We start from the raw sequence: 26,075 nt of genomic DNA, 5'->3' as shown, positions 1-26,075 counted from the left end.
GTTCTAGAATACGACACTTAGGGTCGTATTCTAGAACTCTACTCAATACTCAAGTCAGGATTGCACTGGCAACACAAGCATTGGAAATACGACCCTTAATGGCAGGGACTTGAGTATGATTTCGAGTGCTTTAAACCATACTCAAATCATGAATTGAGCATTGAGTAGAGTTCTAGAATACTGCTCTTAGACTACTGCTCTAGATTGCTATTCCTAATCGATCAAGTGCAAAGTCGTGGTCTCTTGAGATGGTATATTTCAAGATGTTCTAAAAAAAAATAACTTGTGAATATTGTAAACAAAACAAGTTTCTTTTAAACCAACTTCCTGATGAATTTGATTTCTTTAACATCCGCTATTCTAAAAAGCCAGCGATATGTAAACATCTTCAGATAGGTACCTTCTAGAGGTATTTAAAGCAGTTAAAGAACAAGACTGGCACTTGGAATTGGCTTTTTAAAAATAAGGAACGTAATCTTAGTTAAAAACACATACGTGAATTGGACTAAAGGATGTATAAATGTTGAATGTAATTAAATTGTAGAATAGGTGTAACAACTTTGTGATACCGTTGGGATCAATGCATGAATGTTTTTATGGCTCTTAGTACTATTTTCTAATAAATCATATCAAATGGGTACGGGATGAGAAATATTCAAGATATTTATTCGATATATTGATACTTCCCACGTAAGTTGGAAGTTGTTGTAAGTCAAAATACCATTGTTTGCTTTTTAACTTAAATGCATCCTTATTTGTGTATATTATAGGTGCCATGTTTGAATGTAAACATGCAATTCAAATGAAAACACTAAGTGATTTCTTTACTTTTAGGAGTGTCGTACTTAATTTCGACAAACATTATTTCGACTTGACAGTACTTCGACTACACATTAATTCGACGGAACACTTCTTCGACAAAACACATGTTCGGCAGGTCACTACTCCGACAGAACATGAAATATTTAATATACATATTTGCTGTACTGAGAGACTACTTAGAGACCACTTCATTCTTGAGCGGGATATCGCATATACATAAATATATTTGTGAAATAATTAATAACTAGTTAAGCAGTTATTTGTCGATTTCATGTTCTGTCGGAATAGTGAACTGTTACAGTTGAATTCATGTGTTTTCGAAGTAGTTTTTTGTCGGTGTAATAACCTATCGAATGTTTGTGTTGTCGAAGTAATGTTCTATCGGACTAGTGACCTGTCGAACATATGTTTTGTCGAAGTAGTGTTCCGTCGAATTAATGTGTAGTCGAAGTACTGTCAAGTCGAAATAGTGTTTGTCGAAATTAAGTATGACACTCATTTTTAAACATGGAATCTTATAAATTATAAATATATAAGGAAGGATATAAATTTTAGTTAAAAATGAAAAAAATGGTAGTTTCACTTACAAAACTTACGTGGGAAGTATCGATGTATCCGATAATTATCGACGCTGATTCATAGTTTTGTATCTTTAATTTTTGACTAGATGTGATAAACAGCAAGAAAACAATTTGGTTTGTTTGGTTGATTTTTTTTGAAATTGATACGTTTGGATATATCTCTGATACAAATTTTATATCAGGGTAAGTTGCAGGTAGCATTTTGTTGTCCTAATTAATTTTATAATTATCAAGGTATATTTATTACAATATATATATCAGTAATAATTGTTACTTCGAACCCTGGTTTATACTATATGTATAGTTATATTAAGAAATTATATTATTAAGAGGGAGCAAAAAAGTTTTCACGTTGGCTCCGCCCAAATTTGTGAAACAAATATAAGCCTGAAGTTCGCGTGACATGCGACAGGAGATGTTGAATTTTGCGCATTAAAAGTACCAAATTCGTTTTAGCGGAATAACTCTAAAACTAAAGGGATTTAAAAAAATCCGTAGTGACAGTTCTCGATCAAGCATAAATATAATTAATTATCTAATTTTTGTCCTAATAACCTGTAGAATTTCGAGGATGAATCGAAAAAATGTGAAAATTAGAGGTCATTTCGGGATTTTTATCTATCGAGGAAACTTTATTGTTTTTTGTTTCTGATTAGTGTCTATGCTTGAATATATCGTGTAGTTACTCATACAATATTTTATTTTTAACTTTAAAGCGGATATATCTTTTGGAATTTTTCCTCCGCTCCCTCTTAAGAATTAAGAAATTCGTTAATAAAGGAACCATTAAATCGTACTTCTTTAAGTTCGTCAAAGTGCCTAAGATTATGTGATTGAATTTTGAAAATTGAAAATTGAAAATATTATAACTTAGTATAACACTTTTATTATGCTTTTAAGTCTTGCCTATGTGTGGCAGTCTATTCTCAACGTTAATTGTAGGTACACAAAAGCTTCAGTGAATTACATGTAGCACTGTAAGAGAATGGTAATGATTTTAGATAATAATGATGGTGAATTACAAGATTTTTTAATGAAATTCTTGCACCATAAATTCACATCAGCGGTCTGAGTGACGCTTATAAAACCATAATGTGAAGACGCCCTAAGTGTGGTGACTGCTTTATACGGTTTTGGTAAACTGTGATTCATCCAGTGCATATGTGCCATTAGAAATGCTAAACAATTGCTATCATAATTAAATATCTAAAGAGGGTTCTTCATAAAATACTAACAATCCGTCGTCATAAACAACCATTTTAGTTTTACGATATACGACTTTTGACAAAACATAATAAATTTATATTTAATTGACATTCAATTATTTTTATGTGAAATTAATCCACTGGTTTGTTATAATTGTTAATGCAAAGATCGAACACTCAGAAAAAAATATTTATATACGACTAAAAAGTAGTTGAAAAACCAAATACAAAGATACGACTCAAGCACTTTTTCTGAGTGTTCGGATCTTTGTATTAATGATTATAAAAAACATAATAAATTTACCAAAAATAAACTAAGGTTTTGTTGTACTATCTGACATTTTTTATATCAGTGGTCTACTTCCTTTCTCTGTCCGACATCCGTCCGAAACAATTACTCTCAAATAAGTAATACCCGACCAAATTATAAGGAAATGTGAAGTATGAAGCTTCATTCGCATCATGCGTCTTCTATTTTTGAACGAGTATTATTTATTTGACAGTAATTGCTTCGGACAGATGTCGGACGAAGAACGGGGTTAGACCACATGTGTATTCGGTAGCAAATTCAAACGTCACACGTCTGACGATCCCTATCCTGTTCCTGCTTTTTGCGTCGGACTAGTATTTATTTTTTGTTAGCGCGCACAATTATCACGTTTAGGGCGATCTGTTTAAATATATATTGTACGAAAGTAAAGTCTGATGCAACACAAAACATGTTGTTTATGATATTAAGTAATATAGTTCTGCGTGGTTATTAGTATATTACAAACAACCCAGTATATTCTTTGTTGTGTTGTAAAATGTGATATGATAAGGTTTTATTAGTTCGTTCGTATGTTGAATAAAACTTAACGAAACTTTGGAGAAGAAAGATCAAAGCCTAGAGATACAAAGGAAAAGTGAAAAACACAAATTTAGAAACGCTTTATTATTTTTTTTTCTTATTTCTATTACCAATTAAATTCGCTTTTATCTTTCCCGAAGTATCGATAAGTTCCGATTGTGATATCAACAAAGACGTTACGTAAGAACATTATAAATGGTGTAAATGAATAAAAAATAAATATTACAAAGCTGTTGTGCTTTCTTATTCTACTCCCTATTAATAACGTATGTTTTATAGTCTTACTAGTAACATAGATGCCTTGAGCCAGGGAACGCTCAAGGGTTCTGTGGGACTAACCCTCCACGTGGAGGGCATACCCACTAAAAGGTGTTAACAGGTGTTGTGGGCGCTATAGGATTCCGCAGATTCACCACTACGACGCCCACCACCACCCTGGTTTCCACTAGTATTCCCGTGCTAGAGAGGGCAGTGCCGACTCGCCTGAACCATCCCGCTAGCCGGGTGAGACCGTGCAATGCGGGCAGGATTTCCCGCTAGTCTCAGAGTTATTATATGACTCGAATTATGTAGGTATTTGGGATTACGATAATAATTATATAATAAGTATAATAATGCCTAACCCATGCGCCATTCATTTATCAATAAAATTGATCGAAATATTGTTACGACCGTGTGATACAACAAATAATCCGTGTTAGAGATAGTGATTATTAAATCTTTATTAAGTCCTTAATCACGATATACAAAGTGCGCAAACTGCGTCAAAAATTGTAAGAATTTGATAAATCTGACATCGACAATGTGACTGTGGGCGCCTTCAAATTGGACGCTTGTAGAATCACTGCAGTGGCGCGGTAGCGTCGTAGTCTTCAGTTAGGTCACTAATTTAAAATAGAACAAAAATTTTTTGCATATCTAATAAGGAGCAATAGGTAATTGCGACTTGCAAGACTCCAGAGACCAAGACCAAGGCTGGTCTTGGTTAGTCTCATTTTGGTCTTGCATTGGGCAACACTATTTCTTTTGATCATAATAAGTAGCCCTACCCATGGTGTAAAAAGCCACGTGTGATCATTACGTCAAAAGATCTTTAATCACATGAAAGACATAAAAATTACACGTTATAAAGCGCCACGTTGTAAAAAAAACACTTAAACAACATCTTTTACTCTATAACTTACCATACTGACATCTGTGGGGCTATGGCGTATGCAAAACGATCTCATTCAGTGAAAGCCTCAGTCGAGGCTGAGCTGTGGTGACGCTGGTTTTCAATAAAAACGGATGGAAATTATGAATGCAAAAGTGGCGCACGCCTGTTACGTAAGTTAGCAGTAGAACTCCTTGTGAAAGAGTTCGCTCAGGGAAGTACTGCCACCTTACCTACTTCTGCCACCAAGCAGTATATTGTGGGCATTACTGCGTTCCGGTTTAGTAGTGTAAGGGTGCTGGTGAAATTACGGTACATGGGACTTGTCAACATATATTTCAGGGTAACGGGCGATCTTTGTAATTTAATGCTCTGAGTGGCACTGCATCAGTTCAACGGTCATGCGTGTCGCTCACCACTACGTAAACAACTTGTTGGTGCGCTTACTACTAGGTAAACAACACAATGGTGCCACTGCAGCATTTCTATAAGCGTCTAATTTGAAGGCCCTCTAGGTGTGGTGACTGCTTTAAACGGTTTTGGTAAACTGTGATTCGTCCAGTGCAAATGTGCCATTAGAAATGCACTCACAATTAATAGCTTTTGTATATTTATAAAACTATACTTAGCGCAAGCCGTTTGCGAACCGCGAATTGCTTATAAGTAATATAATTACGTTATAATAATGACAAAACAAAAATTATAATATTATAATAGTGTAGTTTGTGTCGCTTCCGTGAAGAATTTTACAGATTTTCTCGCGCAGTCGACGTCCACACACAGACTCCGCCTGTTTTATATTAATTGCCATAATAATACCAATGAAGAATGACACTCTATCGCCGCAGACCGGCCTCGTCCATTTTTTGCTATGCATACCGATGCACCGTCTGCGTTACAACAGACGAAGAGGCTCGTCTATTGTGTGGTTGTCGGTCGTCTTAAGGGAGCCGTTTTTAGAGCATTTTCTGACCCAAAGTTAAGTCATAACTGACGGGTAGACTTGATATCGTGGGAATCAGTACGAACCCTATATGTTTTACTCAAGCAGATAGACATAAACATTCAGTGTTTTAAAATGTATGTGAAGAACAAAACTCGCACAGTTTTTTATGAATATCGATTGTTATTGATACTTAAACAATGTTCACATTGTAATTTTCAAGTTTTTATTGAATTTCACAATGTTTCACCATGATATTCAACTATTTTTAGTGAAATTATCCCTCTTTTTTGTTATATTCATTAACAAAGATCGAATACTAAGTAAAAATTCCTCCATCTTGCAATCCGCGCAAGGCACTACACCAACTAAGCTACAGAACGAAGTAACGGACCTTATGAATTTTTCTGCAACAAACACATAGAAAAATTAAATAGTATGAAAAATATGATCGAATTCATATTGTTTCAGTCTTATCCTTGATTATCTGTAACCTTCCTTGTTGTTGATAATAATAACTATTACGACATGATAATTTATAATTTTTCCGAAAGCCATTGTAGTGATATGCTGTGAACTCATTGTTGCTGTGCAATTTTTGAACGATGTAAGTGTTAACTGCTGAATAATTTATTTACAAGTATCAGATTTACTATAATTAATTGCATTATTCATGTGTGATTTAGCTGGTAACTTTCAGTTTTCTGTACTACCTACCTAATTTCGGTGGCAATTTTTATTATTTCAATATTGTAGAAATTTATCATGAAGTCATTTTGCGATAATATGCTCGAATACCTAAATAATAAAAATTGCCACTGTGTAGTTCTCGATTTTCGTGTGGTTTGGAAGGGAAAATACTCAATATTTTAGTTTATATTTAATTTATTAAGCCAACGCATAGTTGCGCCATTAGTGGTCCGAACATTAAAGAGAGAGAACTAGAGTTAAACTTACATAGTTTATAATAAAATACCAATGTCGCCAACAGCCATCGAAATTAGGTAGTGAAAACTAATATGAAAATAAGCCTTCTAATTAAAATATCTCTGATTTTAGGAAAGCATTTTCTTTTCTCTTGTATAAATATACATATACTTTAGCTGGACAAAAATTTATACAGGAACGCAAAACTTACCTCCACCACCACTCCAAATTGAATGAAAAAAATGACAAGCGACAATTTTTTATTGTCAAATTAGATTTAAAATGAAGAAGTAAATTAACGGACCCGAAATTTATAAAAACACTGCATTATTCTGGGATTTTACTAGTGTTCCGTTAATAGTACTAATTTGAGTATTTAGTAGGTACCTGTCTGAATTATTCCCTTCGATGTGGACGTATATTATGCTTGCAATAAATATTCATTAAAAATATGATACAAAATTCAAATTCTATTTACTACTTACTTTATTACTGTCCATGGAAGCTAGGGAGACAGCTAGTGTGGGATGCAGACTGTGTGGACACTATGGCACACCCCGGACACTCCATACAACGGTCGAAAATTATTTACCTACTACTACTACATACAGCAAAGGAAATTTTATTTTATTTCAAAGCTCGAGGAAATTTTCTATTTATAAACTTTCTTAATTTTTTAAGTATCTACCTGCTACTATAATATAGAACAATGATTTAGTAGTCTTTTAAACAAGTAATTTCATTATGTACAAAATAAAAATAATACTTACCGATATGTACTTATTCTAAAGGGCGGATCAAACGTTAGGGAGAAAGATCTACGACGGGGCGATAGTGGCTTTGGAGGTTATGGTTCTGGATTTGAAGATGATGTTCAGTCTCATCAAAGCTATCTTTGAATTCTTCGTCCCACCGAAACTGAAGAGCGTTGAGAATGAGATTATACTTGTAAGTGGTTTTTAAAAATTAATAGTACTTACTTATTTGTCAGATATTTAAAAAAGTCTGGACTGTTTGCAATAAAGGCTGCTTTAAAAGCTACTGCGACGTAGTTGAGTAATTTTTTTATTAGAAGTCCTATAGCACGTAATTCTGGCGAAAGTCTCCTGTAGCATCCTGAGAGGTATATGATCTTCTTGATCGCAGTCAGGCCGACTTCTTATGTAAGATGTAGATTTTTGTAGATTTCCTACAATTGTTCAGAACGTGTGATGTAGCTATCACATCAATTTGTTATCCAGAAACCCTTTTGGGTTGTGCCCAATCTTCCTTCTAGTTTAGAAATCAATACTTTTTGTATTGTACCCAGCTATGGACTGTTTTGGGTATGATTTACTTATTAAATGTTATGTTATACTGACAACGTAACTTTGAGCTGCCCATACGACACAACATTAACTTTTTCTTTTATTTGATTTGAAATAATTTCCTCTAGGACTTTCACTGCACTTTTCTTTCAACTTCTTTTGTTTCTACGAAACTGTTGAGTCGTATCAAATGCCCAAACATAAAGATATTCCAATGTCCCCCTCCAGTTCTTTTTTGTATTTAATAAGCTTCTCTAGGCTTGCTTTACGAATACGGATTAATTTTGTCTTTCATCCCTTCAACTCACCCTTTCGTCCTGTGGCGCACACAAACATAAACTCATTATGTTGTTGTACAATAAGTATAAACCAGATGGCGGTTACGTGTTCAAGCATCTCTAGTTCATGTTCGTTCTTTCGTTGGTTACGCCTTCACGTCTAAAGGCGTAACGCACACAGAAGATAATCTAATGGCAAATAAATATACGTATCTATAACCGGCTACTTTTCCAGATCACAGGCACTGGCCACGGTATGGGACGGGAGGTGGCACTGCGTCTAGGCAGACTGGGAGGCAAAGTAATCTGCGTTGATATCAACAAAAAGGGAAATCAGGAGACGGTCGACCTAATCCGGAAGGAATCTGGCAAGGCTTATAGATACGAGTAAGAAACGAATAAACGGCTACAGGCAGAGAAGTTCAATGTTAACTCGCGCATTTATTTATTTATTTATTTATTTATAAAGACACAATGTAGGTAAACTTACAGTAACAACCAAAACGCTTAATGCTAATTTCTTATATTACGTACATATTTGATACGCGAAGTTTGCGTTATAAATTACTTTGCTAATGCTGTCGCAAAAGATGTCGGCATCCTGGACCTTAGCGACTAGACAATTAAGCAATGTGAGACTACGTTTCGTGGGCGTGTTGTCAGCGTCGTCGGCCTGTACATACGTACCTGTTTGGCACAAACAGATCGACGTTGCCCGGTGTTTCGGGATTGTCCACCTTCCTCGCAGGAGAAATACCTAATGGAGTACGGTTCGAACTTTACGTCTTACGTCAAGACCGACCATTCCGTAGACAAATAAGGAAGGAAAGACCAGCGGATAGTAACCATACATTCTCTTGTATAAGTACCGGGCGAATTTGCGTTTCATTACTAGAATCATCTTCTTTTACAAATATCATGAATTTTGTATCTTATGTTAGTAATTCGTATGGTACCAACCTAACTATCTACCAAATGTTTCTCCTTGTAATAACTTGGTAATGTGACTGTATAATAAAATAAATATGCTTCGAATTATCCAGATGTGACGTAACGAACCGAGAAGCCGTTCTGGAGTTGAAAGAAAAGGTCTGCCGTGAAGTGGGAGAAGTGACGATGCTAATTAACAATGCGGGCATCATGCCCTGTAAACCCTTCCTAGCCCACAACGCAGCAGAAATACGAGCCGTATTTGAACTTAACATCATAGCACATCACTGGGTAAGTGTAACAATTAATAAATTTATCAGACAACTTCGCTGTACTTTTGTTTCGGGTCTAGAAGTGTGGGTTGGTTGGGCGAATTTATAAACGTTTCCTAAATTGGTCATGAAAGCGCCTGGTATGAAAGTGGCATACGTCCCTTAGACCTTCAGAACTAAATTAAGGCAGTTTTAGAAGATATTATACGGACGTCATAAACATCGAGCAGTGGGACAGTATAGGCTCATAATAATAATCATGAATGACCAATACATAGCTATTATATTTTATGCCTGAAAATAGCATCCAAATATGTAATAATTAATACTTTAGTAACATTGAAAGCAATATTGTAGGACAAAAATTTAATGTGGATTTCACCACTTGAGGTGGACGAACCATTCTTCTTACAAGTGAACCGTACCCAACACTATGTGAATGTGATGTGTAACTAAATATGATGAGTCCCGTATATTGGAGTGGTCACTTGAAATTTTTTTAAAGGGTTGTTGGATAGCGCAATAGAATAATAGGGTGGAAATTGCGATACGGTACCTTTGACCCCGGTCTTCGGTAGATTATTAACGACTGACGACTTTAACCTATTGAGGGATTTCCTCCAGTCTTGTTCATGTGTATACCTACGGGTGATGAAACATTCTACAAATGAGTTACATACAGCGTTAAAAAAGAAATTTACATCGGAAACTTTTTCATTTCAGACATGCCAAGCATTCTTGCCGAGTATGATGGAACGTAACCACGGTCATATTGTAGCCATGTCGTCGATGGCAGGATTGTTGGGTCTGCGGAACCTGGTACCTTACTGCGCCACCAAGTACGGTGTACGAGGGTTCATGGAGTCCCTGTCTGAGGAACTTAGAGAGCATCCAAAAGATTACAGTGGGGTGCGTAAGAACTTCATTTCTGATTGTGTGCTAGAAAGACGTCCGGAAGAATGGAAAAAGTCGTATAATCGAAAACAAATTTAGACCAATTCAATCAAAGAAACTTTTGTTTTCAAAACATTTGTCTGTGCCTTTTTGCAGATCAAATTCACCACAATTTTTCCTTATATAGTCGACACGGGTTTGTGCAAGAACCCTAAAGTGAAGTTCACGAATCTGATGAAGATTGTGAGCCCCCAAGAGGCTGCTGACCAGATTGTCGATTCTATTAGACGGAATTACTTCTCTAACACTATTCCCAAGTCGATGCATTACAATATCATGGTAAGTTATATATATAGAAATTAAGGTCTCGGCATATTTTCTGCTATTACTGTTCACTGATGCGTAGAGAATAGATTATTGTTTTACCGCGAAACTGAATTTTATGAAAGAACTAGGACTTAACAACCAGTCTTCTGGTTTCTTTTGAGCTGGCTCACAATAGAATTCAAAATTAAACTGAAATGTCTAAATTATTTTACATCGTTTGTAGTAATTACCAAAAAAAATTTTTTTTAGGCGTAAAATATTTATATAACGTCGTAATAAATCGGTTTTTATTCGTTTCAATTTGATAACCAAAATGAGTGGCGACATTCTGCTGCCAAAGCTCCCTCCGGTCAATCGCGGTCTAATGTTAGTAGACCTAATTTTCGTGGCAATTTTTATTATTTAAATATTCAAGTATATTTTCGTGTATTTAATTATTGAATATTAATTCACGATACAGTACTCGAATATTAAATAATATTACACGAAAAAAAATCGAACACTTAAATAATAAAAATTGCCACGGAAATTAGGTAGTGAACACTAGTCCGAGATTGACAGCCTCATGAATTAGGTGACAGTGGCCGGGCGGTATTTGGCTGAGATTTTGCGAATTTATCACTATAAGCGTGCGCTTTTATTACTTCTGTAATTTATTACGAAGCAGTGCTTATGTAGTCTGTGGCCTGCTATAGATAGTAACCACCACAGATGATACTGAAATTTTCTTTCTTGCAGATGGCCAACGCCCTGCCGCGAGACGTTGGTCTCCATGCGAAAGATTTCGTCGACTCGGGTCTTGATCCTCACCCGTACTAACTTTTTTATATAAAAATAATAATATAGAAACGCCTTATCGTCCCTATTATAACGAATGGACGTGAATTATAGTTTCGTAAGTAATTTTTTGTTGAAAATTTCATGCGACGACTCCTCATAAAATTTGACTATTTGCTGTTTTTGCTTCTTTTTTAAGCAAAAATATTATTTTTCAAATGATTTATGATCTTGCCGCAATGGAATTCTAAAATTTGACTTATAGAAAATTATAATTGTTCAAATATAAAAGAGTCATAACAAACAAACATCATCCATACATATTAGGAGCGATATTCGCAAGGAATCAGAAAGAAAATATATGCCGTTCTTACAGTACTACTCTAGAAACTAATATATAATATAGAATAAAATGCCAAAATAGTAAATTACGTTCATGATAATAATGAATGAATGAAAGAATGAAAGAATTTATTTCAGACTACATGTCCATATAATGTTAGTAGGAACTTAAATAACTATGTTAGTAGAATGCAAAATTTTCATTTTCGTTTACATGAACGGACCAATGTTTATATTTACATCCAATAATAGTCAGTTCGTTGATAAACGGGATGATATAGCATATATATTTTATCCTGTAATAATAGATTAAGTTTGGAAATAAATATACTTACAAATAAAACTTATCTGCGTTTTTATTTTTAAGTATTGAATGTATATAAACATGAAATGAAATAACTTAACAATTTATTTTATTTGTTGAACGTTTTGTATTTTCGTTTTATAATTATTCCGCCACTCACGTACATAAAGCTGCTAACGAATTGACTGCATGTATACATTTAATGCGTGAAATCGTAATCAACTTCATGCATGACGCCAATGATATTATACTTCATGACGTGAAGACATGAAGATGATAACGACTTCACGCATCAACTGCATCCATTCGAAACTCGACTAAAGTCTCAGGGTCGTATTCCAGAACTCTACTCAATACTCAAGTCAGGACTTGAGTATTGCAGTGAGCACTGAAAATCATACACAAGTCCTTGCCATTAGGTTTGTATTTCCAGTGCTTGTGTTTCTATTGCAATCCTGACTTGAGCATTGAGTAGAGTTCTAGAATACGACCCTCAAACTTCAACCGTCTATGTGAACGATAGTCCGAGAATCAAAAGTGGTAATTGACATTCTTACGAGGATATATTATTATTTTTTGCGTCTGAAACAACTTTTTTTAGTAACGGCAAAGGGTAGGTAACGATTATTTGATGGTCTAATCAACATAATCAACATAATGGTAAAACAAAACACGATTGGTGAAACGTCTCTCTACTGATTTATTTTTCACTGATTGCCTTTTAAGTTAATAATAAATAAAAATAAATTAAATTGCCGAATGCCGAATAACTTTGATTTCATTCGGTCCCTGCTTCCATTTCGACGTCAACTTATACACTGAGCTTCTGAGCTAAGCGCGCGGCGATAACAGCCTGCTCTTAATGTCGACTATATACAGTCGGTTTCGTCTGCATGGCTTAGTAGGAGCAGCCTAATAAGCGTTAATCATCGCCTTTTTGAAAGTTTTTTACTTCATTTCATCACTATCACCACCATGAACATACCTTCAGTCTCATCCAAAGCGGTGCCACACGGGCGCTCTCGGAGCTTTGCGTTGTCACAACGCATAATTTCAACTCACCGAGTGCCCCACGACCAATGCGGTCACAACGTAACAACGGTTACCTATGAGCATTTACACCGGGTTGTCTGCTGTCTTCGTCAGGCTAAAACATTTTTATGTTGTAAACGTTTTATTTGAAACAAAACACTCTTTCATTCAATTTTTTCCAAGTTTTTCCGATTAATCGGGTCTTCCACACGCCTCAGTCCAAAGCTTGCATCTGAAAATAATAATAAGCAGTTTGATTTTAGTCGTGAGACGCGTCGTGAAGGTCATTTTACTTTTAAAAAATATTAGCAAAAATATAATTTCGTTACCTAAAACTTCAAACAAAATAAAATTATTTGATTCACCTTTCTTCTGTATGTGGAAACTGATGAAATTTAAGATTTTTATATACGCGAGATGATGATATGCAGTATGTAACAGCACATGTAGTATGTATAATTTTCCATCCGACAAATCACCACAACAGTCACACGATATATTTAACGTAAATGTCGCAACCTTGAATGGTTTGTCCCGAACGAGCACATGGCAGTTTGGGTTCGCACCCGCCCCTCTCTCGCCCGGTACACGACGATTACTCTATCTAGACGTGTCCGTTGTAGGAAATAATCATTACCTGTAGGAATTGATTATTGGCTAGATTGTGCTGCTGCTATATAGGTAGTTATTTCATTCTTTCAGTTCACAGACGCAACGCGAGGCGTTGCAAAACGAGATAATTAGTAGAAGTTCGAGTGATATGAACATTCAGAGCCTTAAAATTTATGTGAACAACAAAACTCACACAGTTTTTTATGCATAACGACGGTTGATACTTAAACAATGTTCACATTGTTTCAATCTTATCATTGATTATCTCTAAATACCTTCGACTTGTTGATAATAATTATGACATTATAATTTATAATTTTTCCGAAAGTCATTGTAGTGATATGCGGTGAACTGATTGTTGTTGTGCAATTTTTGAATAATGTAAGTATTTTTTTAAAATACACAATTGTTATAAATGAACTGCTTCAATAAATTATTTTGTAAGTGTCAGATTTACTATAATTGTATAAAAATTGCCACCGAAATTAGGTAAAACTGACCTGAAAATTACGCCGCTACGACTACGTGAGTTTGTACAACCCTCTGGGTTATACCCAATTTTTCCTCTCATTTACGAAAGAATACTTTTTGTACTGTATCCAGCAATAAGGTGCTTTGGGTATGATTACAATTTATTTGTTCAATATTATCTTATTAGAACAGTTATAAGCTAAAATCTCACACTGTGGACTTTGAACCGTTTTTATACTAAGCGACATAGAGTTCAATTTAATTTTTAAGTTACATGTGGGTTATTTATTTCAATTTAAACGATCTAAGGTATTATTACAATAAAAGCTTAAATACTAGAAACTAAAACTAGACTTAAATTAAATGAATAAAATGGAGTCCCCATGGCAAGTTGCCCATGACGCTGGGCAACGTTCCCTCTATGTATAGCTATGTTAATACATAGGGCAAGGAAGCTGCCGGCCCTTGGGTTTCCCAAACAGGTACGACGTGCGCTTGGCTGTAATTTTATTTAGTTTTGTTTTCAAAAAAGAAAATATAAAAACGATAAATGTTGCCGTTCGACAAGACGCCTGTGCACGATGCCCAAAGGTACAGCCTTCAACAAAATGTTCTAATTCAAATTCGTCTGATTATAGGAAGCATTTTCATTTCCTCCTGTAAACATACACATACCAGCACTTTAGCGGAACAAAAAATTTATACAAGAATGCAAAATGTACCTGAAACCAAAATCAATTAAAACATTGACAGTCGATCAATTTTTTATTGTCAAATTAGATCTAAAATAGAAAAGTAAATTAACCGACCAGAAATTTGTAATAACACTGCATTATTTTGGAAAATTTTCTGTTTAATTCTATGTAAATATGCTATATAGGTATTATTTGTTATTTTTGTTTCAATAATAAAAGAAAATATGTAATGCAAAATATAAGTTTTATTTACTACCAAAAAATCTTCTGAAGGGCGGACCAAACGTTAGGGAGAAAGATCTACGACGGCGCGATGGTGGTTTTGGAAGTAATTATTCTGGATTTGAAGATGATGTTCAGTCTCATCAAAGCCATCTTCGAAGTCTTCGTCCTACCGAAACTGAAGAGCGTCGAGAATGAGATTATACTTGTAAGTGGTTTTAAAAAAATACTTAATTATTTGCCATACAGATAGATTAAAAAAAATTCGGAACTGTTTCCAAGATAGGGTGCTTGAAAGCTAACGGCAAAGTGGTTGAGTCATTTTCAAGTTCTATCAGCCTTTTTTATGAGAACCAGTCTCTCCTATAGCACGTAATTCTGGCGAAAGTCTCCAGTAGCATCCTGAAGGTCCATGAACTTTTTGACCACTTCAGGTTCACTTCTTGTTTAGAGCTAGGTTCTTGTCGGTGAAGTAATCCCCAAATTTCAATGTCAGATTGACTAACACTATGTAACAATTTTCAAAAAGGTTCTAATTTTTGGTTAGACGTCATTGGTTTCTGTTTAATTGAGCACCATGTATGTGGAAAAGGGTAGCTGTACCCCTGTAACTTCTGGATCTGCTGAAAATCAGCGTCGTAGCACTTTAAGTGAGAAGACAACATGTTGAGTGGGTCATGCTTTCCTTGGCAGCACAGCACACACGCTTTGTACTCTAACTATATGTATATGTATTTAGTTCCAAATCCTTGTTACTATTATTATCATTAATATTATCATTATTATTATCATTGTTATCAGTATTATTATAAAACTGTGATGATTATTCAAGGAATAAATTATTTCTATTTTTATAATAATAATAAATTAATTAATCTTTCAGGCCTTGGGAGAGGCAAGAGTCTAAAATAGATATAATAATAATAAAGCCTATTTACATACCAGGTATTTACGTAATTTCGTAAATCTACACATTTCTAGATTCTTTGTCATCAATTTGTGGAATTTCGGTTTAAATATATACTATTGATTTGAAATATAATGTTCACTGTTTTTATATAATGAGAAACCCGAAAATTTCTACGTTTTCTTAATGACACGCCCACTTTTCGTTGTCTTGACCACAAAAGCTATGTTTTGTACCGGGAAATAGTCTTTTCATGTTTTTTGTTACTTTTCCAATATCAATTAGAAAATGATATTGATGACCAAGATACAAAAATCGTGTTACATGGTGTAATTGCATGAAAAGTATGATGTAGCCATGATGTCAATTTGTAACCCTTTGGGTTGTGCCTGACTTTCCTTTTCCTTAAGAATCAATACTTTTTGTACTGCACCCAACAACGAAGTGTTTTGGGAATTATACTACGTATACGTTTGTAACAGTTGTATTGCTGCTAAAAAAATGACCTGAATTTCCTATTATGACATGGTGTTGTTCAAAAAACGTATCAATAGGGCTTTCAAAGGCAACGCGTAGGCAGCTCATCTGTTGTTGCAGATGTCCATGGGCGACGATGACCAGCTCCCAACACGTGGCTCATCTGCTCGTTTGCCTCTTTATTTACATAAAAAAACCCCTGATACGAAAAAGCTCCTGATACGACACAACATTAACTTAATTCCTTTTTTGATTGAAATAACTTCGTCTAGGTCTATCCCTGTCTCTCTCTTCTCCATGATCTTTCCAAAATGCTTCTAAGAAACTATCGAGTCGTATCAGATACCCAATCATTTGTATTTAATAAGCTTCTCTAGTCTTACTCTACGGGTACGGATTAACTTCGTATTTCGTCGCCTTCCACTAATCCTTTCGTCTGATGGCGCACTCAAAGCCGTTAATAGCCAACTCCTAAATATCAATAAATAAAAAATAAGGTAGGCAATACCATACATCATCTTTTGACTATTGACTATAACCATAAATTCCTAATTTAGAGAAATGTTTAGTGTATCCATTGACTTACAAATAAATGGACGACGGGTCTAATACAAAAATCACGAAAAAATGTCCCAAGTCAATCTATTCGAAATTTAAATTGTAATGTCATCGCAGTATCGCGCTGTCCGTAGAACAAATGAAGACTAAAGCGGAGTGTCGCGCTCTGTATACGATTTTAACGCCTTACAAGTGCGGACACTTTTTAGCGCGGACCCGACGTCCATATAATTGTAAGTCAATGAGTGTATCTTATATATTATTATAGTTCTTGACAGATTTTAACTGACTTTTATAATGAAACCTCCTGGGATTCGTTTGTTTTATTTTACAATATAAAGCAAATCAGGTTACGCGTTCAAGCGTCTCTAGTTCATTTTCGTTCTTTCATTGTATTATCATAAAGGAGGCAATCTTGTGGCAAATAAATGAATGTATGGGATTCCTTTCGTTGGAATAAATGTGTAACCAACTTCTGTTTTCGGAATCCATAAATGGCTACTTTTCCAGATCACAGGCACTGGCCACGGTATGGGACGCGAGGTGGCACTGCGTCTAGGCAGACTGGGAGGCAAAGTAATCTGCGTTGATATCAACAAAAAGGGAAATCAGGAGACGGTCGACCTAATCCGGAAGGAGTCTGGCAAGGCTTATAGATACGAGTAAGAAACGCATGCGTTGAAGCTTAATTTTGTAGAATCATTTCCTTCTAAAAATATCATGAATTTTGTATTGTATCAGCTTTCATTCAGCCTGTCTATTGATCATCTCGTCGTCGTGTTAAAATAAATTCCATCCCGTTCAACAAGTCGTCGCATGTATCATTATCTACGTGGATACTGGTTTTCAGATCTCTAAGTACTGTAAAAATGGTGTTGTAACACTAACATATAGTTCCATTGTGCACTGCTGGATGGCGTTAGTTGTACTTTGAAACGAACTAACGTTTTGGTAACTTAATTTGCACATTTTGTATGATCAATTTACCACTGATAGCGCTACAAGGTAATGAACGCCTTAAGTTATTGCGACGTTTCGGTCTTTATTTCGCTACGTTCCACTTTGGCACTAAACGCTGCAGTTTCCACGCCTGGGAGGCAGTGTTGGGAAGTGTAGTTTCGAATAATTATCGTTTGTTACATTTGCATGAGTTGGCGAGAAAATATAAATGATTATCACTAATTATCTTTGATATAAAAAGCTTTACATTCATAATCTTAATTACACCAAAAACATCTTAGTGTTTTTTATACTTTAACTCGTAGGTAATTTTGTCTGCAGGAAATGTTAGTAAAAATAGTCAACCTTTTAATTTAAATTTCTTATAATAATAATAATAACGCACACACTCAATATAGCCCCGCACTAGGGAAACCCGTGTCATGGACACACACATAGACAAACACAAATTACACCCAAACTTACGAGAGACACAAATGTACCATACCATACAAATATTTCTCCGGGCCCGGGAATCGAACTTGGGACCTCTGGGTGGCAGTCGCCGGACCGGACATGTTAACCGTTCGGCCACGGAGGCAGTAAGACAGTATTGTGATCTAAACTCATTTTCTTCTTAATGTTGAGTTATCTTCGTTAATGTTGTCACTAGGAACACATTTTTTATCCACTTTTAAACAGCGTTTAAATAGATACGACTTTAATATGGCCCAAGGAGCACACTTTATACGCCTTAAAACTGTTATATCTATAAACAGTCTTAATATGGTATAGATTTAGATAATAGTTCTCTATAAATAGTTTTACAAAAAAGAAATTGTTCTTATAAACTTATTTCACTGTAGTGAAAATTTTAAAATCTTAATACCAAACAACTTAATTAAGTGTAATCTCTCTTAAGGTTTACTCCTATAGTCCTTATTTTAAGTTCATCTGTAGAACAACTGATTATTTTTAGTAAAATTGTTCTATACACATCCAGTAAAGTCTATTAATACTCTAAAAACTAGTGTTCTTAAGTTTATTCTAGATATATTTAATTTATAGACATTCTGTAGTGTTTGTACTTATGACGAACAAGTTATAGCGCGTCTTCAGTAGATTTTAATAAAAAAAATACTACAATTAGGGTTTTTACTCTATAGGACATTGTAAGAGTTCATGCAAAATGGATAAAGTAAAGAATATTAAGAGATCTGGTGGAGGTGGCGAACCTTGGATATTAAGTCACATATTCGATACAATCAGCGTTGTCGATGCCAATTGTTCAAAATCCCCCAAAATCACGATTAAAATCCCCAAATTTGGGGAGGTCAAAATTCATATTCCCCACAAATTACCCACATCTCGAGTTTTCATTATTTATTAGATATACATCGCTTAAAAATATAATAAAGAATTAAAACTCAAAATGTAATAATCTATTACGTTTGCTGTGAATGTAAACAGAATGTAAAATGTAAAACTACTTATAAAATTAGATGACCTTAAACCGTTTATTTATTTTAATTAGATTCAACATTAATCTGTAATCAGTCTTTGAAAAAAAAAAAACATTTTTCTTTGCCTTACAAAATTAAGTAAATTGATTATTTGTTGTTCACTTGGTAACACTATGTTAATGTTAGAAATAATCAATGAGTTTCGACCTATATTTAATATTTAAAGTTGACGAGTGGTAAGTTGTGGTGGAAGTACCAACTGCTCGGCTTTGTTTGTCAATAGCTGATTTTGTTTTGCTTTATACCGGGGACCGGCCTAAGCGTGAGAAAGAATCGCGAACCGACTGTAATTTTACAATTCAGAACCAAGTGCTCTAATAATAATTCTATTTAAGCTGCTTGTTAATAATACGAGGTATGTGCGATGTTGAAAAACACGTCGATATAGTCCATCACAGTGTTTCTAACAGTAACGATCACACTAGCGATGCATCAGCAATTGATAGATTAAACAAAATGATAAAATCTTAGAATCCCCACATTTTCCTCACATAGCGCCAATCGCCACAAAATCCCCAATCTAGTTGAAATTCCCCACAATTTGGGGAGTTCCTCACAAATTGGCAACGCTGGATACAATAGTCATAATTCGCGCGCAAGCCGGTTTTTGTTTGTTGACAAATAAATAAACATTGTGAAGTAATTCCGTGTTCTGAAATGATAAAAACAATTGAAATGAGCGCGTAAACTACTGTACTTCAATGTTGTGTATGTGTATTGTGCCGTCTATCAATAGAATACAGTGAAATCATTGTGTGAAATGTGGTTGGTGTGAAGAAATAATCTCAATTTTGTAATGAAAATTTTATTTCTTCCAACTAAGTTATGTCATTAAAATATTCCTTATATTTATATGATAGGGAATTTACCACTTTTCTAGTCATATATAACGCATTCCATATAATTGTACAGAATAACGTTTTTTGCGACAAATTGGATTTTTTAAATTGTTTCTTTGACGTAGTGTTTTGAAACAAAATTTTTTGCATAATACGCTCACTATTCCCTACAAATTTTATAAAGGTTTTGTAATACTGTCAAAAGACAAAATCGCTTAGAAACATCGCGTTTTGTAGATAATCACAAAAGCTTCCTAGTAGTGAATATTCTTCTACAAGATCAATTACACTAAAGCAAGTAAAAATTTTTCGGGTTCTAAAGTTTGTCTATAGATAAAGCTATAGACAAAATGCGTTGCACTGTTGGGAACAGTGTTTTGAAAAAAGCTTTAAATTCTTATCGCCATTTTTATTTTTAAAGAATGACTATGAAGTAGCCAAGCAAAATTTCTTTCCTTTTTAAAAAGTAAATCTAAGTTGAAATTAGCTTGAAGAAGTCTAGAACTTCTTAAAACTGGTTTGTTTTGTGAGTTATTATGTATATTTAAGCTTTCTATAAATATTTAAAGCCGAAAACCGATAACTATACTTTTATTAAGTTTATATTTTATACATAAATATTTAAAATTTAGCCAGCGCATTATTTTTATGACAGGTTTTACATCACTTTTCACAATGTATTTAAAGTTGCCCGTCAATTCGCGCTTTCTAACCGATTGCGCAAAAAAGTCAGAAATATTATATCTAATTTCGCCATGTTGCAATTTTGATAGTTTATATTTTGTAAGCCATTAAACTTGAAATCTATTAGTATTAAGAGAATTGCGTCTTATGTTTGTAACGCTTTAGTATTTTGGTTTTAAAATAGCATTACTAAGAAAACTATCATAGGCTATAAATTATCTAAATACTGTCTACAAGATTAAATAAAAACTGTCTACATTCTATAGATGGTCTTGTAGCATTCTAGAAGGGTTATTTGAAAAAAAAAAGATAGGAATCACTCTTAACATTACCTACAGATAGTTTTTCAAAGCACTCTTGTGATCTACTAATAAAGTTGTGCCCATTTTTACTTTAAATTATCTAGAAACCTTCTTCGAGATATATTGAGGGAATTTGAACTCTTAAAATATTCATTCGAATTAAATTCTATTAGATATCTTATAGTATATATTTAGATATGGGTGTGCTGCTTGGGGGATTTACTTTATGTTAAAAGAGCAAAAATCTATGCGTCAGTTTCCTAGCGAATAACGTTCCGTGTCTACTAAAATAACAAGACAATAATGATCTCTACAGTCGGCAGTCTAAGACTAGACTAGTATACTAGACTATATACAGAAATGTAATTAATTTTCATTGTACATAAATATTTTATTGAATAAATAGAAGAAGAATCCAATTTTACGTCGGTCAAGATTATCGTCGCCTAATTAATCAAAAATCTGTTGGTAATTTGAATGTGCCAACCAACTCTCTATCAAATATTTGTTCTTGTAACAACCACTTTGATAATGTGGCTTTATGACGAAATCAATCAATAAGCTACGAATTATCCAGATGTGACGTAACGAACCGAGAAGCCGTACTGGAGTTGAAAGAAAAAGTCTGCCGTGAAGTGGGAGAAGTGACGATGCTAATCAACAATGCGGGCATCATGCCCTGCAAGCCGTTCCTGGCCCACAGCGCAGCAGAAATACGAGCCGTATTTGAGCTTAACATCATAGCACATCACTGGGTAAGCCTTACAATTAATACATTTACCAGAGAATTACTTAACTTCTGTGTTCTTTTGGATAGGGCCTAGAGGTTTTGGTTGGTTGGTCCAATTTATAAACGTTATTAAATTGGTCATGAAAGCGCTCGGGTTAAAAGTGGCATATGTTACCCAGACATTCAGAACTAAACTAGAGGTAAACAAGATACAATATAAATATACTCGAAATATATCCGACGTGTATCATAAACATCGTGATTAAATGAGGCTATCAGCGCAAAAGTGGTTTGTAATGCATATTGAAGATGCATAATGAGGGATTCAAGTCAAATTAATTTTATATATAATAAAACTGAAAAAACCATCCAAGTATGTAATTGTACTTCAGTATCATTTAAAGAACAAAAATAAGACTTGGGTTTCGTCACTTTTATGCCGATTAACCTCAAATATTCGTTTGAAATCACGTTTGCTGACGATGAAGGAAAACACTTGAATGAAACCTGCATGGAGAAGGCTCACACTCCCTGGAAAACAATTTCAATTCAATTCAATTCCCACCATCATTCGGCAAGAGAGGCGGCCGAAACAATCTCCTTAGATGTGAGCCGTTCCCAGCATACGTGACTTATAATGGCTTGATGATGATGCTGAATGCAGATGTGTACGAAACTAAACAAAAAATAAATACAAAGTTAATTCATTTGTTTATTGACCTAGGCACCTTTACCTAAACATCGAAGCTACAAATAGAGGTGGTCATCTGAAAATCTTTATAAGCGTTGTTGGATATCACAAGGGTGTAGAATTGATCGAGTTCTTAGGTTTTCGCGATTGTTACACATAGGAAATGAAACTATTTTTCCGGATTTAAATCGCGTATATTTGTTTTTTTAAACAAACCGACGTTTCGGGCCCTTTACAGGTTCCATGGTCACGGTTGACACGGGTGTAGAATTTGTTAACTTTTTGATACCCTTGGACCCCGGTCTTCGATATACGATATACCGGCAATACCAAGGGCAAATGACCTTAGCTCATTGAGGGATTTCCTCCAGCTAGATTTACAGAGTCCGGTGTTGGAATATACATACATAAGCTCACGCCTTTGTACCACGGGAGGGGTAGGTAGAGACCACGAAACGCCACCGTACTCTGTCCTGACACAACTTTCGACCCTCACATTCATTAACTACCCTTTTCTTACAACTCCTTTTATTCTTATCACTTCCGATCCCAGCTTTTTTGAGGATATCACTGATCTGATCAATGTAAGTCCTTCTGCTCCCGTAGCATGGGTATGCTTGATAGTCGCGATGCGCGCGATAAAATTGAAAGCCATGCTACGGGGGCTGGTATTCTTAAAACTCTTCCATCCACATCCGCATCATAAATCTGTTTGGTAAATTTTCTTACATCCACCCGCTCTACAGCCCAAACCACCTAAACACAACTATAAGTTATTTATAACGGCATTATAGTTATAGTATTGGCTTAAAAAGTTTCTTGCAAAGTCATTCACTAAAGATGCCATAAAAGAACCATATCACTTGAACCGTCATTCATTAAAAGAACCATATCAAAATACATTTTTCGACTCACAGATTAAAGGTTAAATTTGTTTAACACCTTTCTTCACACCGCTCTACTCAGAACCAAATAGTCCCTACTGAACCGTGTACATCGGAAACTTTTTGTTTTCAGACATGCCAAGCATTCTTGCCGAGTATGATGGAGCGTAACCACGGTCACATTGTAGCAATGTCGTCGATGGCAGGAGTAATGGGTCTGCGGAACTTAGTACCTTACTGCGCCACCAAGTATGGTGTTCGAGGTTTCATGGAGTCCCTGTCTGAAGAACTTAGAGAGCATCCGAAGGATTACAGCGGGGTGAGTAAACATTTCATTTATTGTGCTAGAAACATGTGCACAAGGCGTAGAATCGAATAAATTTTAGACATATTGGACTTCCTATGAAAACGTTTGTTCTCTGCCATTTTACAGATCAAATTCACCACAATTTTTCCTTACATCGTGGACACGGGTTTGGCAAAGAACCCCAGGGTTAAGTTCACGAATCTCATGAAGATTGTGAGCCCTCAAGACGCTGCTGACCAGATTGTCGATTCTATTAGGAGGAACTACTTCTCTAACACCATTCCCAAGTCGATGCATTACAATGTCATGGTAAGTTACATACGTAGAAGTAAAGGTCATGGTAAGGCCCATGGTCTCGGCATATTACGTTCTGTTACTGCGGTTCACTGATGCGTAAACGTAGTATGAATCATAGATTATTGTTGTAGTACGCTCTGTAACAGAAGGGACTAAGGTTTTTTTTTATGTGTTGCTTGCCTCGGAAGTTATTGAGTGTCATGATCGACTTCGGACTAGGGACTAAACAGAAATCTCTAGATTATTTTGTGTCATTTGTAGCAATTACCGTTAGAAACCTTTTAATCGACTTCGAAATAAGGATATGGTTCTCAATTTGACTGTGGTTTTTTTTTGTGTGTGTGTGTGTGTGTGTGCGATGATTTTTTTTGTTGGAAAGGGAGTAAATCAAATTTGAATTTTTATTAGTGAAATATGTATAAAGTGTCGAAAGAAATTAATTCTTATAATTATTAATACAAAGATCGAACTCTCAGAAAAAATTCCTTCGATCCAGCCGGATTTGAACCGAAGTCTTCTAGCTTACCGTGCCAGACGCTATGCCAACTAAGCCACGGAACGAACCAGCGGACCTCACGAATTTTTCTATGTGCTTGCGTCGTGTCTTTGTATTTGGTTTTTTCAACGACTTTTTAGTCGAGAGATGTCGCTATTCGCTGTATTTTAAATTTTTGTTGAATTGATATTCAATTATTTTTTGTGAAATTGCTCCACTAGTTTGTTATAATTATTAATACAAAGATCGAGAGAGAAGTTTCTTTTTGGTAAATTTATCATGTTTTGTCAAAAGTCACAAAAGTTCTGGTTTATGTATTTTAAGAATAATCCTGTATAATGAATAATAACAATCATAGATGCCACCGTAAGTCTCAGTGATAGTGAAATTTTCTTCCTTGCAGATTGCCAGCGCCCTGCCTCGAAACGTTGGTCTCCTTGCGAAAGATTTCGTCGACACGGGTCTTGATCCTCATCCGTACTAACTTTTTTCTCTATAAAATAATAGTATAGAAATGTTTTATCGTCCGTATTACAACGAATGGACGTAAGTTACAGGTTTATTAAGTAATTTTTTATTTAATATTTAATGTTATGGCATGTCTAAAACAAACACCGTGTTTACATTTTTAGTCTTTTTGTGCAAAAATCATATCCTTGGTTTAATAAATCCGCATATTATTACGATCATGAGTCAAGTGCATTTATCAAACAAAAGTCATAAAAATAATACAAACTACATCTCATCATCCTCTAATTATAGCAATCAATTTGCAGACTTAATTTCGTTCGTAGAATCTCTAAACCTCTCTCCGGAAAGTTGACATTTTGCGGATGTGGCCTTATTACATCAAAGGGTACGAAAATATAACATTCTGGAAAATTAAAGACTGACCCATGCCGCAATGGAATTGTAATAGAAAACAATAGCTTTTGGACACTATATAGGTACTATATAGGTTATCCCACGGCTATGCCACACGGAGGGAACGTACATTAAATACAGTAAATAGAACATTTTACTGAAAAAAGTCTTCATTTTGATTTTAAAACAATTCGAACTGCATTTTAAGATTTTTAAATAATCGCCTGTCTGAACCGGGAATCGAAGCCACCAAATGTGAAAAACAAAAACACCTGTGATTTTATTATACTTATCGAAAGACTCAATCTTAAGGATTGTTTTTTTTTTTTCTAAATAACATAGCATCTTAAATAAAAGGAAGACCATTAAATTTAACATTTAATTCGATAGTTTGTTCAGAAAATTAATATAGCCTTTTCTCTGACTTTGCCGCGCTCATAACAAATGACATTATTATTTCAAAGCGAGCGATGTTCGAATAGATTTTCGCAAAGAATTGGCAAGGCAAATATAATGCCGTTCTTACAGCACTACTGAAAGTAATGTATACAATATTGAATAAAATTAATTATTAATGCACAATTTTCCTTCAAAATTGTAAATTATGTTCCCAATAAAGTCAGTTGGTAATAA

At 34.8% G+C, this 26,075-nt stretch overlaps 2 protein-coding genes across 3 annotated transcripts; both read left to right on the top strand.

Annotated features, from left to right (window-relative positions):
- The first annotated feature begins 6,104 nt into the window (after positions 1-6,104).
- On the top strand, positions 6,105-11,771 carry LOC113230457 (17-beta-hydroxysteroid dehydrogenase 13-like). The gene is made up of 7 exons (XM_026464398.1): positions 6,105-6,161; positions 7,273-7,429; positions 8,302-8,453; positions 9,110-9,287; positions 9,992-10,177; positions 10,319-10,501; positions 11,228-11,771. Coding segments are annotated over exons 1-7 (939 nt in total). The 5' UTR covers positions 6,105-6,159; the 3' UTR covers positions 11,309-11,771.
- A 3,238-nt stretch (positions 11,772-15,009) lies between these two features.
- On the top strand, positions 15,010-26,063 carry LOC113230370 (epidermal retinol dehydrogenase 2-like). 2 transcript variants are annotated; one of them, XM_026464277.1, is made up of 7 exons: positions 15,010-15,152; positions 17,397-17,548; positions 21,751-21,928; positions 23,612-23,797; positions 23,912-24,094; positions 24,982-25,124; positions 25,373-26,063. In XM_026464277.1, exons 1-6 carry the CDS (start codon positions 15,036-15,038, stop codon positions 25,060-25,062), a joined length of 897 nt encoding a protein of 298 aa, XP_026320062.1. In that variant the 5' UTR covers positions 15,010-15,035; the 3' UTR covers positions 25,063-25,124; positions 25,373-26,063. The 2 variants fall into 2 exon arrangements, with proteins under 2 accessions (XP_026320062.1, XP_026320061.1); XM_026464276.1 differs by having other exon boundaries at positions 25,355-26,063.
- The last annotated feature ends 12 nt before the right edge of the window (positions 26,064-26,075 follow it).

The sequence above is a fragment of the Hyposmocoma kahamanoa genome, unplaced genomic scaffold (assembly GCF_003589595.1).
Source record: "Hyposmocoma kahamanoa isolate Upper Pololo Valley unplaced genomic scaffold, ASM358959v1 63, whole genome shotgun sequence".
Lineage (NCBI taxonomy): Eukaryota > Metazoa > Arthropoda > Insecta > Lepidoptera > Cosmopterigidae > Hyposmocoma > Hyposmocoma kahamanoa.
Note: the sequence above shows the minus strand (reverse complement) of the source record. Positions and strands in the feature narration are given on the sequence as shown.

Excerpts from the sequence above, each read along its gene's own strand:
- LOC113230457 (XM_026464398.1), top strand. Across the intron at positions 8,454-9,109 it reads GGCAAGGCTTATAGATACGA|ATGTGACGTAACGAACCGAG; the intron begins GTAAGAAACGAA and ends CGAATTATCCAG. Across the intron at positions 10,178-10,318 it reads ATCCAAAAGATTACAGTGGG|ATCAAATTCACCACAATTTT; the intron begins GTGCGTAAGAAC and ends GCCTTTTTGCAG.
- LOC113230370 (XM_026464277.1), top strand. The coding sequence starts at position 15,036 with ATGGTGGTTTTGGAAGTAATTATTCTGGATTTGAAGATGATGTTCAGT. Across the intron at positions 21,929-23,611 it reads ACATCATAGCACATCACTGG|ACATGCCAAGCATTCTTGCC; the intron begins GTAAGCCTTACA and ends TTTTGTTTTCAG. Across the intron at positions 24,095-24,981 it reads CGATGCATTACAATGTCATG|ATTGCCAGCGCCCTGCCTCG; the intron begins GTAAGTTACATA and ends TCTTCCTTGCAG.